Here is an 18,599-nt window from a genome sequence, read left to right on the forward strand (position 1 = left end):
AGAAAAAAGTTGTATGGCAATGTTGTAAGTAATAAAAAGATCTATATTTTTTGTATTTAGACTTTTTTCACATAACCTTAATTATAATGAGAAAAATTCAAATAACTTTGGGGTTTTTTTTTATCTTGTCCAAAAAATGTTATCCTTTTACGACAAACTTAAAAAAAACTTACCTTCTTATATCCCACACTATATTTTTTTTCTCCTTATATTGACCTGATATTAAAAAAAGATTTAATTCTTCAGCGTCTGTACTGTATTAACGTCTAATTTTCCAAAAGATCAAATAAATTCTTTGTTTTTTGGAAGATTAAAACGACATTGTTAAAATATACTGTCTTAATTATATTTAAGTGTATCATTATTCAATCATTTCACATTTCAACTAAGTCATATTTTTGATAGCGAAGTAAATAATGCAATACATTTAAATTCAGTGGTATATAAAAGAGAAATAAGTCAAAAGAAATAAAACCCTAAGCTAGTTTATTTGGATCTGAGTAGATTTTATTTTCATTAACCCCTTTCATTATATTTTAAACATTGCCAAATAAAAAGTCACCAAATTAAATGAAGTTTTTGGACTTTGTGAACTTCTAACTAAGATTTCATTTCATACATTTGATTGGTTGTTGTCATCGCATAGGTCAAGTTCGTAATTGATCTCGTAACAGTGCGTAGCCCACTAATTAATAATTAAATGAATGTCACAGCGTCCACATTTTAACCAAAATTTCTATCATCGTGATCAGTGACACCAAACGACGACAAAGTTGTGATATTTGAAAAAATCAATCAACTCTTGTAATAAGTAATTATTTGCATTCAGTTGTAATAGTTAATGTTTTTCTTCTAAACAAAATCATGAGAAATTTTTTAGAAAGTGGGATTACGCACAAGCATAAGTCAATAATATAATTGATCAGCGAAATCAAGTATTTAGATCGAAATTTTAGCGTACAAACAAAAATTATTTTGCAAATTAGAAATGGCGAAGAAGTCATGTGAAGATGATGCAACAATACAGCAAAGTTCCTATTTCTTTGCTTAAGACCCTTTTTACTATTCACGTCTGCTATTTTACTGTTTTTTTTTTTTTTAGAGTAAAACTAAGTGAGAGTTTAGGCCAGATAAATATAGACTTTTCGATCTTCGGGCGTCCTGGCCAAATATTCCCTTTCGATAAGGCCTTCTATTCGTTTTTTGATAAAAACAGGAGACGGTAAGAACCGCGATTTCAATTGTGATGTTACATCTGATACAAGCAAATTGTGCTGCAATGGCAATAAATGTGATAGATCACAGTATTTATCAATCTTAAGGTATATGTATTGTAATTTTCCTACCGGTAAACGTTTTCTTGCTTTCATTATACGAACAATAGCTGCTTCAATTTCATGTTTGCGATCTTCATCTACTTTGCCCCGCGTTTCCTTGCGTTCTGGTTCAGTCTCTCCCTTTGCGGCAACAGTTTGAATTTTAACTCTGTAAAAAGCAAAGACAAATAAACTTTAAAAATAAAGTATGAGTACAGTAAATTTGTTAAATATAAGTGGAATATAAAATAGTTGAGGAAGACAAACATTTTAAGTATATTTTCTAATTTTAATTGCATAAGTTGATTAAAAAAAATGCTTTGCAATAGCTCTACCGCGGCAGTCCCAGAGTGCCACACGTACTATTTTGATGTACAATAAATTCAAGTTTTTTCTTTGATATTAATTTAAGTTGCACTTTTTGCGCGTGATGACCGATTAGTAAACAAATTTTTTTCTTTTATTGAATAAATGAGAAGTTAATATTGCTTAAAATATTTTTTTTATTTTACAATACAAGTAGGTTATTCAGGAATTTTTTCATTGATACCAGGGATAAAGGGATGCCTGACTTATTCCAGTGTGAGAGCGCCTAAAAATTAGTGTCAGAAGATTTTATCACATACATTTCAATTTCGCTTTTTCTTTCATTTTCATTGTTTTCCAATTTTTGTTAGTGATCTTCAACGGCAGCAACAAGTATCTCTGTTCACATATTTTTCTGTAGGATTTCAATCTGGCCGTCCCTCTTTTGCCAATTGCTAAACCTCAGACCTCCTGATCTTTGACAGTTGCCCAAGCTCAGGAGGTTTTGACGTTTAGCAATTGCGCATTTCCAGTGAGAGATGAGTTGGGCATCTCTTTATCTCTGGTAGCATATTTTTTTGTGGATTCTTGTGGATCATTATTCATTCTCAAATTCAATTTTTAAAGTTATCAATCGCTCTTATTTTTTATCAGCGAAGTTGATGTTGAAATTTCAACCCAGATACTGTTCCAAAAGGTGAAGTAGCTACTACTACCAAAATAATAATAATGGTACTAATATTATAACTGCGAATAATGAATAATTTATTTTTTATTAATTAAATATTTGTTTAATTCCATATTTTTATTTGTCATTAAAAAAATTTTAATTTTATATTATTTTTGAATCCCCTGATCTTCAATATATCTGTTCCGCTTGAGAAATGCGAAAATACGCCTAAAATTATACAAACATTTCGCGCATACTTTGTGATCGTGTTAGGTTTATTTCCGTTACGAAATTTCTTGATTCGGTCGCCGAAATGTTTAATTACCTAAAACGACATCCTAAAGAATTTTTAGTTCATTATAGTTAGGTTGTTAGACTTTGGAAACACTTTTAAGATCATTTTAATAATAAGTACATTCTTTAACATATTGTTATACCATTTTAAAAATTAAAAACACTCAAGAAAACATTAGCTTAATTAAACTTTTTGCAATTAGATTGCTTACGAATTAAGGCCACTGCCACCAAATTTAATCCCACGAAAAATTAAGAAATTTTATTGTAACCATTATACAAGCGTATACCCAAGTTCAAAGTATAGAAGGGTTTAGCTCGGGTGTAACCGAACATTTTATTCTCTTGCAATTTTTAATTTTAAAACCATTACATGTAGCACTTGGGAGCTAGGGTATTCGTAGACCAATGGGATTCGTAGACCAAGTTCACACATTTTAGTCAATAAACTTTAATACTTAAAGTATTGTAAGTAAACTTAATTTTGCCAAGATATCGTACATATGGATGTTGTCATTGTTGTTGTAGTGGTTAAGTAGACCCTGTTTAGGTGGTAAGGCGCCAGTTAGTTGTCAACGAAATCATCTAACGGTAGGACCCGGAAACTAGCTGTTTTGACGGGTCGGAACATTAGGAGATGGGTGTTAGATGAATGACATTCATCCGCAAAGCGGCGGTTAGAGTCATGCGGGGAATGATTGCACGCAGGACATATATTTGATATATCGGGGATGGAGAAGGTTAACCCTACAATATCCAAAAAGAAATTGCAAAAGGGTGACTCTAAATTCCCCTGACAACTCAAGCTATTCGTTCCCAATGGGTGGCGCCTTGACCAAGTACGCCATCCACTTGGAGGGAGTCGGTGAAGATATTAATGATCTACTGTGAATAGCGTTTAGTGCGTGTTTGAATTTAGTTGAGCCCGTAGTCTGGTAGCCTTTCCGTAGTATCTTAGCTGTAAATTATTATTATCGTACTTTTAGTAGTTTTCAACATTATTGTTATATGAAAAGTAGGGAGTTATTATCCGTTTTCAGCCAATTTCACACTGTCGTAAGAGGAGATAGAAAGTTTCATCAAAATTTCTTAATTTTTATTCAAGTTACCGCAGGCACGGACAGATGGACGGACGTACGGATGGACGGGCAGACAGATACTTGTCTCGTCATTCTGATATAGTGTTGGAAAAAATAAAAGGGGCATCACATTTATTCCCATATTTTTTAGCACAGATTTGCATATATTCTTCTCACAGTATTGAAGTTAACTGTAAACTAATGCTATCAAACAGAACTTTAATTAAACACTCGGAAAAAATAATAGGAAAAATTTTAGTTATTTATTAGTTTGCACTGAAAATTAAGAGACTATTTATTGTTTAGTTGAAATTGACTGTATTACATAACAAGTAAATATTTTTATATAAAATATAAAAAAACATTGTACGGAAAGTGAAAAGAAAAACATTATTAAATTAAGAAAATCGGGAAAACCTATTCGTGAAATAGCGCACATAAGGGAATGCTCCAAAAAATATGGTATGTAGTGCCTTTAACACAAGCTTAAAAAGTTAAAAAGAGGACAGGAACGCAAAACAACGGTTTGACCATTTGCTGGTAATGCAATCAAAAAAGGATACATTTTTATCGTTTGAAAATATTAAAAATTACTAAATGTAACAGTAACCAGTCGCACGGTTAGAAACCGACTTCGGGAAGCTGGTCTAACTGGAAGAAGTGCAAGAAAAGAGAATTGAATTTGGTCAAAGGCACATGCTTCGTGGAAATTGGAATAACTTCCTGTGGTCGGATGAAACAAAAGTTAATTTATTTAGATCCGATGGCAAAACTTTTGTACAACGACCTCGAAACGCGGATTTTGACCCCAGATATACACGAAAAACCATTAAACACGGAGGCGAATCAATAATTTTATGGGAATGCTTTTCGGCGGCGTGAGTTAGGTCAATTTATTGGATACAAGACAAACTATGCGGAAGAGCACATGCCAATAAAATGGATCGCAATCACCATCACCCATCTTGAGACCCAGCATTCATTAATAATATTCGACCGAATAGACCACGTCCAGCACGCAGTGAAGAAAATATAGCGGCCGTAGCTAAGAGTGTACACGAAGATCGGTTACTGAAAAGTTCCAAGAAGATCCGATGTTTTCGAGCCAAATTTTATTTAGCGAAGAGGTCAATTTCTTATGGTTTGTAAACAAGCAAAATTGTCGTATTGCGGACGAAGAGCAACCTGAAGAATTTCAAAAGCTGCCATTTCATAAAACAAACAAAAACGGTTTGATGTGGATTGTGGGCCGGTGGAATCATCGGTCCATATTTCTTCAAAAATTATGCTGGTGAGAACGTAACCGTCAATGGCGACCGTTATCGCGGCATGATAACCGACTATTTGGTACCTGAAATTGCAGCTCGTGATCTCGGAGACATTTGGTTTCAACAAGATGGCGCCACTTTCCACACATCGCATCAATCATTGGTTTTATTAAGAAAACACTTCTGTGAGCAGATAATTTCACGTTTTGGGCCGGTCCATTGGGCACAAAGATCGTGTGATTTCACACCGTTCGACTTTTTCCTGTGGGGATATGTAAAGTCTAAAGCTATGCGGACAATTCGATTAAGGTCTTTTAGTAAAACATCACGCATTTCTTCTACCGTTTGTAAGTGGTACTTATTAGTTACGGTTCAATTGGGTGAATAACCTTTGAGCAGATGTGGTATGCAACTACTTTCTGTGACTTCTTCTAAATTACTGTGTTTATATAATATTAAATTATTTATATTCATACAATATGATTTTATACCATATATTTTTTGTTTATTATACATATATACATATAAATATATATAGTTATATATATAAATTACGCGTCACGTTTTCACCGGGGAAAAGTAAAAAAAAATAATCTTAACATAAGTAGGCGTTGAAAAATCATATTTTCATATAAAATATTTATAACTAGCTTTATTTGAGGCTTTGCTCGCATTGAATTCCTTAAATAAATATCACAGATCATTAACAAAAACAAATTGACTAAATACACGATAACTGTACCGCGATGATCACCTTTGTAATGGTGGAAGTAACCAGCAAAACCTAGTTGTTAGATTTTCAAATTTTTCTACAAAAAATTGTATATCTGCAATACATTTTTTCAATTTTTAAATTTAGTTTACAAAAAAACATGATCTCCAAAAATAATTTTTTTCTTAATCCGTAAAAAATATATATATTTTAGTATCCTATGTTCTTACCAATAAGTGTCCCAATTTATATGATAGTTAAGTGGTTTCGGCGTGAAATCGTAACAAACTTGCATTCTTATTTCATTCAACATTATTATATAATATACCCACTAATAACGTCATATCAGTCAAGTGTAATTCTTGCACTGCCTGGTGTCACTTTCTGTCGTGTTCCGGCCTGAGCACCACACGTGAGTGGAGTGCGTCGTATGTTGCTCCGTGTTGTAGGAGTCTGCCCCGCAATCCCATATAGTGGCGTCGCCAAACAATATCACAGTGCGACAACCGGCCATGCGGATATTACAGCTGCAACAACCACCACCTACACGCACCTCCCTCACCCCCAGGATCACAACCGGACACCCGCGAACGCGAATTCTACAATTTAATTGCAACGAACTTCAGAGTAAGATCGAGGAGATAGTTGCATATATGAGCCGGGAATGCGTATAGATAGCTACGGTTTAAGAAATCAAGTTAAACAGCCGCCAGATCTTCTGAGTTGTGCAGGTTTCAACGTTTTGCGTAAGGATCGCGAGCGAGATATTGGTGGAGGCCTAGCCTTCATATTCGATATTCAACACCGTGCAATATCGTGTAATCGATGGTGACATTGACCGCAGGAACACTACCCTGGAATTTTAGGGTATAGCTGTCCAGTCTGGCGATGTCGAGCTCGAGATATTTAATATAATATATACATCCCCAGTTACATGTTGCCCAACAGGATATCACCCGAACATAAGTGCGCTACTTCGAGGTGAAAACCGTTTGGTGCTAGGCGACTTTAACGCGCATCACGATCTTTGGCATTCCTGCCTGTCAAACGATCGTAGGGGGATGGAGCTGGCGGAACAGATAGACGATTCGACATTCTGCACAATGAATGACGAAGCCCCCACCAGAATTATGCTTCTCAGAATTTACTGAGGGTTGAAATTCAATTCGATGGTCATGCCTCCTCGGACCCGAAGAAGTGCGCGCGCTATTTCAGCCGACAATTTACACTGCACCCTTCGACTGACAAGGCCAAACGACGTGTTACCCGACGGCTGCGCAAAATGCCAAAAGACTGCGCACCACTTACTCTCACCGATGGGGAGGTTCAGAGTGTCATCAAAAAGGCGAACTCGTCTAAATCCATTGGCCCTGACGGAATAAGCACGCTGATGCGAAAACACCTAGGCCCAACGGGAGTAAATTATTTCACCAAGGTCCTCAACCTGTCGATATCCACTCTTCAAATACCCGATGTGTGGAAAGTCGGAAGAGTGGTCCCACTACTGAAACCTGGGAAACCCGCCAACAACGGGGAGTCTTATCGTCCGATAATACTCCTTTCCCAAGTACTGAAGACACTTGAGGCCTTGCTACTCCCGACATTTACTCACCACCAGAGTCTAGCAGACCATCAGCATGGCTTCCGAAAAGTGCACAGCACCACCACAGCACTTAGCGTCATAAACGCCCAGATAGTTCATGGCCTAAACCAGAAGCCACCCTGCGAGAGGACAACCCTCGTAGCGTTGGACTTGTCAAAAGCTTTTGACACAGTCAATCACACAACGCTACTTGAGGACATAGGAAAAGCGACGCTCCCTCCAGGGCTGAAGCGGTGGACTATGAACTACCTGAGCGGTCGACATTCATCCGTACTGTTTTGAGATCAAAACTCCAACCTCAGAAAAATTAAACAGGGGGTTCCGCAGGGTGTTGTCCTCTCCCCGCTACTGTTTAATTTCTATATCTCGCAACTCCCCCAACCGCCAGAGGGAATTTCCGTGACGTCGTATGATGATGACTGCACGATATTATCCATCTTAAGACCTGTTCAGGCCTTAAGACACATAGGGAGTGGGCCACGTAACTCCATGCTGTCAACGCAATACTTCGACATTTGCCTCAACGGCAGTGCAACCTGCACCATGTTCGCGAACTGCGCCGCCACTCCAGTCGAGTGGCCAAGATAGGATCTCCATGGCCCTACGGAGCTCACACAGACAACATGACTCCCAGTCTGACCAACCTCCCCCCCAACCTTCATCCAGCTCCAACCCTCGTGCGAGAACCACCCAGCAACTCTTGGTTCCTCGCACAGTCTGTTCCGTGTGTCAGACCGTAATACGCCGGAATGTCACATCAGTAAAGTGCAATTCTTGTACTGGCTGGTGTCACTTTCTGTCGTGTTCCGGTCTGCGCACCACACGAGAGTGTAGGAGTCTGCCCCCGCAATCACATACAGTGGCGTCACCAATCAACACCACAATGCGACAACCGCCCATGCGGATAGTACAACTGCAACAACCACCACCTACACGCACCCCATTCACCCCTAGGATCACGACCGGACACCCGCGACAAACGCGCCTCCTACAATTCAACTGCAACGGACTCCAGAGCAAGATCGAGGAGATAGGTGCATTCATGAGCCGGGAGCGCGTAACGATAGCTGCGGTCCAAGAAACCAAGTTATATAGCTGTTTCGAGGTCAAAACTCCAAACTGAGATGAATTAAACAGGGGGTTCCGCAGGGTGGTGTCCTCTCCCCTTAACTGTTTAACTTCTACATCTCGAAACTCCCTCAACCACCAGAGGGAATTTCCGTGACCTCGTACGCTGATGACTGCACGGTATTGACGTCGGGCAATGGAATCGATGCTTCGACGAGGAAGCTTTAGACCTGTCAGAACAATGCACTCCGGACTATCACGGGATGCGTCTTGATGGCTCCAATCGAACACCTACATAGTGAGGCCCGTATGCTTCCGGTTAAGGAACACAACGAGCTCCTCTCCAAGCAGTTTCTGCTAGGGTGTTTTCGTAGAAACCACCTTTGTGGTCGCCTGCTTGTAGCGGAGCCGCCTCCTACAAACATCAAGAGGTCTTTCCTTAATTACGTCGACGACATTAGACAGTAAGCCGACCGGACTTCGGACGCAACGAACTTCAGACAGGCACTGACCGCCATTCACAGTGGAGCCATCAACACTTTTACCGACTCCCTCTCAGTGAATGGCGTACTAGGAGTCAAACCACCTCCCATAGCAGACATAGAGCTCGAGTTGCCTCGCGAAACCAGAGTGACCATCGCGCAACTTCGTTCTGGATACTGTAGCAGGTTAAACTCCTACTTATCCAGAATAGACCCCGACATACCAAACACATGACCTGCGTGCAATGAGTCTCCGCATGACACTAACCACCTCTTTGCATGCCCAACGAACTCAACTCTTCTAACACCCTTTTCCCTATTGCCCAACCTCGTTGAAACAGCTCGTTTATTGGACCTCCCGTCGGAGATGACCTCGACGACAACCAAACTCTAACTTATTATCCAAGCGTGGACTAAGTAACCGTTACAAAAGCAACAACAACATGCTAAATTACGTTTTGTAAATCCTCTTAAAATATCAGCATTTTCTCCGTAAACTCAATAATTATGACAATTTGTTTCCTCTATATTAAAATAAATTAATTCCAAAACTTACATTTCAAATCTGTCAACGACTATCTTCTTGCTTTATTTCTGATAACAATACTGATACAATTTCTGTTTCGGTTTAAATTCTGATTCCGACAACTATCAGATTTTACAACATCCCTGAATATATTATATAATATTAGTAGAGATAGTAGGGATTGTAATAATGTGTAAAATATCAAGATTCAATTATATAAGGTTGTGTTGATAGCCCAAAAACAACAAATTGCAAAAGTAATTGGATTCATAATAAAAATCAGACGGCTTTGATTTTATGATTCGAAAATAAATTTTTTCAAAATTTCAACCAATGAAGTTAATGCGTTTTTCGAGTGATAACTAAAAATGAATAGATTGTAAATCACACAAAATCATCAAATTGTAAACAAAAAAATGTGGAAAACGGTTGGCCTCAAGGGCCATCCCTGCAACTTCCCGCTAATTTCATACGTTAACGTTCAAATTTCGATCGGTCGAGTCGTTTGGAAGTAATTTGAAAAAAAAAAAACGATTTTTTCGAAATTTTTCGTTTTCGATATCTTGCAAGTAAATCAACCGATTTTGACCCGGTTCGCGACAAACGGTGTGTTTTTGATTAGTCTTTGGTGTCGATCGGTCAAGTCGTTTGGAAGAAAACGATTTTTCAAAATTTTTTTTTTTGAGATTTTTCGAAATCTACTGGGCCGATTGGGTCCAAACTTACACGAAATGCAAGTGCAATGAAACCCCTTGGAATGCCATTTAGTTTATTCAAATCGGTTTCAAAGTTATAAGAGGTTTACTACATCATACATTATAAGAAGTTTACATACATCCACACACACACACATACATACAGACATACGGACATCATCGTAGAAATGTCCGGGGAAGCTTACTCGACCCTCAGAACGTCGAGATCTGTTGATAACTTTATTTTTAGAAAAATATCAATTTTCTTAGCTTAGAAATTTTATGTTATATACATTGACTTAAGAAAGCTTTTGATTAAAATAAATGACTCGTGCAAACACTTGATAATCTTGGTTTTCAGCCAATATTTCTTTAATGAGTTTTTTCTTATTCGATTCTGTTCTTATTATTTATTAAGGATATATCTTCTGTAATAGAGTATTCACCAATTTTATTATATACCGATGACTTAAAGCTTTTTAAATCATATATTTTAAATGATTAAAGGTGTCTGCTGCAAACAGACATATAACATTTTTTCTCGATAATAATCATTACACCTTGTAAAATTTTTTCAGTTTTTACATAAAAAAAGAACAAAACCTCTGCAAAACAACTAATTACCAATTCAAAAATTCTTGATTTAAATATATTAGGTAAAGTAAAAAGTTCGTTCGGTTTTTTAATGATTTTTCAAAAGATGATAACTTTGTGTGCATTTGTCCGATTTAAGACATATATGTGCCGTTTTGTTCACAAACTTGTTGCCAACGAGATGCCAACTTCATTATACCCCCTCTCGTAGAAGGCTGCGTCCCTATTGCCAAACAACTCGGATAGCCAATTTTCACAGGCCTCTCTTGAGGCCAACTTCTAACCATTAAGCGCGTTCGCCATGGACAGGAAAAGATGGCAATCACTTGGTGCCAGGTCCGGACTATAAAGTGGGTGCATTAGAACCTCCCATCCGAGCTCCAGGAGCTTCTGGTGAGTCACCAAAGACTTGTGTGGCCTGGAGTTGTCCTGATGGAACACAATTCTGCCTCTGTTGATCAAAGATGGCCTCTTCTGGATGAGTGCTGCCTTCAAGCGGTCCAGTTGTTGGCAGTAGAGGGTTCAATTGAGCGTTTGGCCATAGGGGAGCAGCTCGCAGTAGATGATTCCTTGCCCATCCCACCGAACACACAGCAAACCTTCCTGGCCGTCAATCAGGTCTTGGCCACCATCTGGGCCGCTTCCCCGAGCTTTGACCACGACCGTTTGACCCATTTTTCATCGCCAGTCACAATCCGCTTCAGAAACGGGTCGATTTTGTTGCGATTCTGCAGCGATTTGCAGATGGAAATTCGGTCCATCACGTTTTTTGCGTTAGTTCGTGTGGCACCCAAACATCGAATCCAATGTTATGCAAATGGTTCCAAACGGTTTTCTGGCTTATCTTTAGTTCCTCAGCAATTAAATAAGTGCTCACGTGACGGTCTGTTTCCATTATTTTCATGATTTTATCGCAATTTTCGACGACAGGCCTCCCGACGCGTGGTGCATCTTTGACATCGAAATTACCGGAACGGAACCTAGCAAACCACTTTTGTGCTACACGTTCGTTTACAGTATCGGGCCCATAAACTAAATTAATTTTTTCAGTCGCTTTGGCTGCTTTTTCGCCTTGATCGAAGAAATATTTTAAAATATAGCGAATTTTCTCTTTGCTGGTGTCCATCTTTGACGAGCGCTCACAACGTACTGAGTCAATCAATCGAAAAACTGTCAAAGACAAACTTTTAGCGCGAATAAACACGTTTTCAGCGCCGTATAGTATGACATGATGCACTAATACTATGGACAATAACGCCATCTCTTAGATAAAAACGGAACGAACTTTTTACTTTACCTTATATATCTCTCAAAAACGATAAAGCAACTTGAGCAACTTCCACTCTTACGTTTTGAAAAGGATAGAAAATATTAAACTTTTTGGGATAGAATAAGAAAAGAACAAAATAACCTAAAAAAAAAATATTGAGAAAAGAACACGCAAACTTGACAACCCGAGCATAGGACAGAATAACATAATGCATTTATGTATGAAAAGAAAGCGCTATTTTTTCAATTGATGACTTGATATGATAGATCTACACTCAGATACCTTAGGAAAATGCTTGACATAATATTAGTAGTCAAACTCCTAAAAGTATCAGTTTGTAGTTATTTTCTTTTGTCTGAAGTTAAGTTTAATATAACGGCTAGCTTTTCGAGGCAGTTAAGACCCCTACCATTTCATAATTTTTTAGATCACAAAGCGAACCTTCTCACCGTGGATGTCATGATTTTCATTTTCATTCCTGCATATTTCATTTATCGACTGAGTTTTCTAGCTTAAAAAAATTAATATAAAGTAAATATAATTTAATGTATTTGTTTATACTAAAAAGAATTAATCTAAAACCAACATTGAAAATAATCACATAGAGCCCGTGATCAACAGACCATACCGAACTTGTCCCTTTTGTGTACATTTTAAAGAGAACATTTCTTACCTGTGGAATTTAGAAACAAATGCATCGTTTACATAAAATTCATCTGTTGGATCGATATCTTTTGTCTTCGTTTTTGAATTTCGCACAAGTAATCGTTGCGCAGGTTTCCCCATTGACAGTGACTGAAGAGCGCGTACTAACTCCCGTTCAGGGATATCAGTTTCCTGCTGTATATCCTCATATGTTAACAAATCACGGTTGTTAAACAGCATTAATACGCACATCTTAAATTTAAAATGTCAAAATTTGTTTACAACAGTTAAGTCCTACAATTTAAATACCTGATACGTGGACACCTGTAGTATATGTTTACGCGTATTTGTTGGCACAATGCAACCATTTGAGCTTGATGACATGCTTGAACTGGGACCGTCTTTATCTTTATCACTATCCACTTTGCGCCCATAAAAGATTGCATTAATATAAGCCGTACCTATTTCATAAAAATTTGTTTATACTTTAAAATAGTATAATGTTTTTACTGTTTTACCCATTTGTGGCTGTAATGTTAACTGCCTGCCTGAATGCTTATCCAAATAAAACTTTTTAAATATTTCAAATGCCTCACGGGGGGCAGAAGGTATATTGCAGTTGGGTGTTGCTGTCTGCAATTTTAACGTTGAATTTTATTAAAATTTTAGATTCATAGTTTAAAATTAATAATTTACATACTTGGGTGGGCCAAAATCCTGTTGTTAGTATCCTCACTGTCAATTCAACACCCGATAACGACAAGTTGTGTACATTTACATAGTTTTTAAACTCTTCCATAATGGTGTTTGACACGGACATATCTTTAAACATACCTTCAAGTTTTGAGGTAAATTGACATCCACACTCAGTCTGCAGAAGGAAAGAAATTGTAGTATTGACATATGAAATCTGAATCTGAAATACCTTTAATTTTGATATCATATTTTTCTCAAAATCATCGGAAACTGATTTATTGAGTAGCAGGCGTTTGGCCAAATGAGTTTTGTAATAACGTTCAAAAACATCCTTCTCCAGAAGAAATCGGAAAAGTACCATAGTTTTATCTAAAATTGTTTCTATTTCTTGTTCACTCATCTGCAATATTGATCAGTATAGTCTACAGATATAACAGAAATAAAATATAAAACTTACACCTTTGCCTCCTTTTTTAAGTTTATCATCAATAAATAAAGAAAGGTATTCGGGAGATTTTTGATTTAAATTTAAAAAATGCTCAAAATCCGCTGATATTACATTTTTAAATAATCGGTCATTGTTGAATGAATGGTGTAAAAATTGATCGAAACGATCTTTTAAATCAAGTAAATTCTGTACAAAAGTTATTGGATTCGTATTCCCATTTTCTTCTTCCTTTACTAATATTCGGCCCTGTTCACGCAAATACGATGACATTGTATCAGCAATTACTTTAAGACCTTCTTCTTTTAAACGTGAAAATAGTTTATAGGTACAGGCAAGGTCTTCTGTTTTTGAATTTTTAATCATATAAACAACACCAGAATTTTCCATTTCAACAATAGTACGCATATGCTTCTTAATAAGTTCATCTTCGACAACTTTAACGATTCGCGGTTCAGTGTCTTTGTCTAAATATAGGGCAGCCCGTGCAGATTCTTCTTGTATACGTGCCTAAAAAAACTAAAAATTTGAAAAAATCTTTAACAATATCAAAATAACAACCTCGACTTTTTTTATATAAACACCCGCATTGTTCTCGTTAAGAAATTTATGTGATTCAAACTTATAAAAAGATGCAGATTGTGCAAGAAATGGTTTCTCAAAGTCATCCTCATATACCGATCGCGTATTAATTCCCAGTGACATAAGCATTTGACACGCATTTTTAATCGCTAAATGATTGATGGCTTCTCCGCTTCGCTCGTCCATAACCATTCCGAGTAATGTTTCTCGTAGAGCCTTTTGAATTTCTGAATAACGCACAATCTATATAAATTTTTTGGTTAACGATTCGATTTATGATAACAAATTAACTTAATAAAACATACCTGATCTCGGAACAATATTAAACCCAAATTGTAAACATTATCTACTTCGCGTTGTTGTACATAAACACGATCCATGTACATCAATATATCACGTATCATTACCATAGAAGTTTGATGATCACTCCAAGCCTGATTTAACTTAGGAAGAAAGTTATTATGTAAACTTTCCAGCACATCTTGTCGTACTTTTTGTTCTAAGTGTTCGGAGACCACTTCACGCAAGCCATAATACAACCGATTACCATGTTTATGTAGCACCATATTATATGCATTCCGATATAACTGCTCAAAAGACAAGCCAGAGTTATTTTTCTTCTGAATCTCTTGTATAGCATTTTTTAAGCTCGCCCAAATCGATTCAACATATTTTTCATCCATAGAAGCCTGTGATCGTTTAGAAAAATTAAAAATGAGTAATGTATTAAGAACTCTGAGTATTAACTAACAACGAAAAAAGCTAAGAAAAAACATATTCAGCTAACATTAAAAGCGTTCGTTTTGTACTCCGGCAACCAAAGAGGGAACTTTCGTTGAACTTCAGTGAGTTTTTGATGTTTAGAATTTAAGCCCACGGACACGCTGCAAACAGTCCCGACATGTAGCAAGCTTGTACTAGCACCAGCATATTGTGGAGATGATTGTAATGTGCAGCGTTGTTCACGTGCAGCACTGCTAGCTGCTGTTGAACCCTGTACACCCACTGTTGTGCGTCCACGTATAAAAAATTTGCGATAGCGACCACTATTCACAGAACTGCTAGGCGAATGACAGTTTTGGCTGTTCGTGAATAGAAAACTTTTTTGACGCTCTTGTGCTCCAGGTTTATTATCCTTGGGCATTGATTTGCCGATTTGCCTTTAATGTTCGTAATGGGACGAACGGCTGAAATCGAAATATATGAGCAAACGTGCTGACCAACGTCGTATTAAAAAAAAACTTCAAATTACTCAAAAAATATCTTCTTATCGCAAGCTTTCGTGATTTAATGAAGTACAGTATAATCTAAGATTGATTACTATTGCAAGTTTTCGTTAGCTGCTATTAGGATTTTGGCGTTTTAATTATTAAATTTCCGCTTTTTCTACTCCCCTCAAAACGACGTTGTTGTCTCTTGTACCTATTTTTCTCAATCATTGGTTTAGATTTTTTGTCATTTAAACATTTTCTCTCTACTTAACACTTCAATTCCTTAATTTAAATTAACTTCTCTCTTCTTATTTCCGTTAAAAAACAATGTTGATTAAAGATATTTAAGCCTATAGTCTGGATTAGTAGAATTGTATATGCTATTGGTATGCGTTCAAGTCCCTTCGTTGTATCTCTCTTCTTTGTTAATTTTACAAATTTGAAACGGATGATGTCGTTTTTTCACAAATAATAATTTTTCTGTCTTAACTTCTTGAAAAATTCAATTTTTTTCAGAGACAAAAGATTTTGCTTTGACAAATAATGCGGTGTAAGCTATAGAAACTCAAATCATAAAGTGGATTCACCACGAAAGATATTTAATTTAATTTTATATGTACTTATACATATATTCTCCAAAAAATCTAACCATTTTTCATTAAAATATTTTGCAGTACCGGTGGAGAAATATTTTAATTTATGAAATAGAAATTATTTTGGAAAATGTATAGTTTAGGTCCCCCAACTAAGGAGGCCTCAAAAATAAAATTTTTTTTAAATCGTTAATTTTTACGCGTAGATTACAAATCAGTGAGCGGAAAGTGAATTTTTTCAATAATTTATGTATATTTATCAAAATTGATTTAACATACTTTCCACATATGTATCACATATTCAAGTAACTTAGTTGTTGTTGTAGCGGCAAAATTCTGTAGAATTTAGATCACTTAGCTGTAATTACCAGTTCAGCGTGTTAAACATTTTCTTATGAAAAAAATATACTGAAGAATTGTAACAGTCACAATTTCTTTTGCGCCGCGATCTGATGGTATGGACGAATATCGGAGATCGTCGAACTCCTTTCCGCACTGGGGGCCTTCGGCCGCGCTTCAAAAAAAAAAACTCTGGTCGGTCCAAAACCGGGGGTTTCATAATTCAATCGCGTCAAAATCCCTAATGCACTGGCGGCCTTCGGTCGCGCTTAAAAAAAATAACCTTGGTCGGTCCAAAACCGGGGTGTTCATAATTCAATCGCGTCAAACTCCTTTTCGCTGCTCTTGACCTCGATGATAATAAAAGTTTAAGTTAAATAAAAATTCACTTTCCGCTCACGGATTTGTAATATTTGCGTCAAAATAAGACGATTTAAAAATAAATTAATTTTTGAGGCCTCCTTAGTTGGGGGACCTAAACTATACATTTACCATTTTAAACAATAGACCATGTCTATATGCAACAATATTATATTATATTATAATAATAATTTTTTTTTACTTATTATTTTAAAGTCAATCATTGTTTTTAAGAGTATGCAAACAGACATACCTAAATGTTATTCTACTTACCGGAAAAGCGCGAATCCGCATCTTTCCCTCCTTCTTGGGAGCGGTGCCCCTCAAATTCATGGTCTGTAATCGACGACAATTTTCCTCCACTTTTTCTTCTGAACACACTAATACGTACGATGACTATTCGCCAACACAAACGTTAGCGTTTTTTTATCAACAGATTTTCAGTAAATTAACACTTCGCGTGTTGTAATTTTATATGAATTCTTTTATGTTAAATATTGGTTTTTCGATAGTGATGTGTTCCGCCGATATAGTATCAGCATACAATCTAAACTTATTCACCGTACCAAATGCCAAATTTTTCGTCAATACTTGAATACTTTCTTTATATTACAATTTGTCCACAGAGTATTTATCTATAAATTGAAGAAAAGACTTATAACTTCGTTGAAAAATCACTTGACAGTTCTACTTTAGTCAACCCGAATTACCATTACAAGCATTTTTTCGATATACAATAGTTCCACAAAAATAGTAGCCAAAATATCTTTTTATAAAGACCACATAAGAATGAACAAAAGTAAATATGTCAACCATACTTTACCATCAACGTCTCCAAAATTAAAAACAGGTAAAAATTTTGTATTTATTTATTACGTAAATTTTACGTTTCTAATCTATGTATTATATGTAAATAGTGTTCATATTTAATTTAAAGCAAATAGTTAATTACCAATCGCTCAAAATTATTTTACGTTTATCGAAATATTAGATCTGAGCTGCTGAAGCTGCTAAAATGAAATTAAAAGAAAAAAGGGAAGAAATGAATGCGAATATTACTGAAAAAGAATTCATCAAATATACGTAGTGCCATATTCAACAAATTCCATGACACGTGATATTTCACCATTATTTTTCTTTATGTAATATATTGTACTTTCCAAATACTTTTAGAAATTAATTTTATGTTTTATAATAAATATTTTTTTTTTCCAAGTGTAATAATAGTAATGTATATATCATAGATTCATCGAACATGTGAGAAACCATCAGGCAACTCTCTCGTAGTGTAACTTTTTATTTTTTTAACCAGCCCATTAAGAATTGATAAATTATCTGAAACTCCTCTCTTTGCGTTCTGAGATAACTCATGAACTTTCAGTGCTGCCAAGAAAAACCACGAGTTCATGAGCTACTGAACAGGTGACAAGCAAAACATAGAACTACAACAAAGAATCCCGTAGAAATATATTGCGAAATCAGTGGGTAATTTGTGATATCAGATTTTTTGTTGAATTTTATATACTTAATTTGGTTAGAATTCCCAGCATATGTTATGTAAACTTTGACTTCCGAATAAATTATCAAAAGATATATGTTAATTGAGTATATAAAAAAGAAATAAAGATCATGTTTAGGTTATTTAAAACTTGTGTGTTTTGAAATATTAAAATATTTTGTTAAATTTAATTTTAACCGTTAATTTTGAAAATCTTTTGTGATTAAAATATACATGTACTTATATTTAGAAGTCATATAGGATATCTAGCTTGTTAAACTAATTTTAATTATGTATATTTTCTGTTAAATGGAAACCGAAAAATACCCAAGAAATACATTTAAAAA

The 18,599-nt window shown here is 36.0% G+C and overlaps 1 protein-coding gene across 6 annotated transcripts; it reads right to left on the reverse strand.

Moving 5' to 3' along the window:
• Positions 1-321: 321 nt before the first annotated feature.
• Cul3 (cullin 3) lies at positions 322-17,796 on the reverse strand. Of its 6 annotated transcripts, none has more exons than XM_070106446.1 (13): positions 17,707-17,796; positions 17,028-17,389; positions 15,039-15,438; positions 14,557-14,940; positions 14,231-14,494; positions 13,682-14,179; positions 13,454-13,624; positions 13,229-13,399; positions 13,047-13,161; positions 12,838-12,989; positions 12,557-12,780; positions 1,347-1,485; positions 322-1,274 (listed from the first exon to the last, which is right to left on the reverse strand). In XM_070106446.1, exons 3-13 carry the CDS (start codon positions 15,393-15,395, stop codon positions 1,122-1,124), a joined length of 2,628 nt encoding a protein of 875 aa, XP_069962547.1. In that variant the 5' UTR covers positions 15,396-15,438; positions 17,028-17,389; positions 17,707-17,796; the 3' UTR covers positions 322-1,121. The 6 variants fall into 6 exon arrangements, with proteins under 6 accessions (XP_069962547.1, XP_036227297.1, XP_069962549.1 ...); XM_036371404.2 differs by having other exon boundaries at positions 17,578-17,713; XM_070106448.1 differs by lacking the exon at positions 17,707-17,796 and adding an exon at positions 17,573-17,669.
• Positions 17,797-18,599: the final 803 nt, after the last annotated feature.

The sequence above is a fragment of the Bactrocera oleae genome, chromosome 3, assembly GCF_042242935.1.
Source record: "Bactrocera oleae isolate idBacOlea1 chromosome 3, idBacOlea1, whole genome shotgun sequence".
Lineage (NCBI taxonomy): Eukaryota > Metazoa > Arthropoda > Insecta > Diptera > Tephritidae > Bactrocera > Bactrocera oleae.

Coding starts and splice junctions, on each gene's coding strand:
- Cul3 (XM_070106446.1), bottom strand. CDS start 15,395: ATGCCCAAGGATAATAAACCTGGAGCACAAGAGCGTCAAAAAAGTTTT. Junction 12,990..13,046: donor AACATTACAGCCACAAATGG/GTAAAACAGTAA, acceptor TTTATGAAATAG/GTACGGCTTATATTAATGCA. Junction 1,486..12,556: donor TTTGTTTCTAAATTCCACAG/GTAAGAAATGTT, acceptor TGCTTTTTACAG/AGTTAAAATTCAAACTGTTG.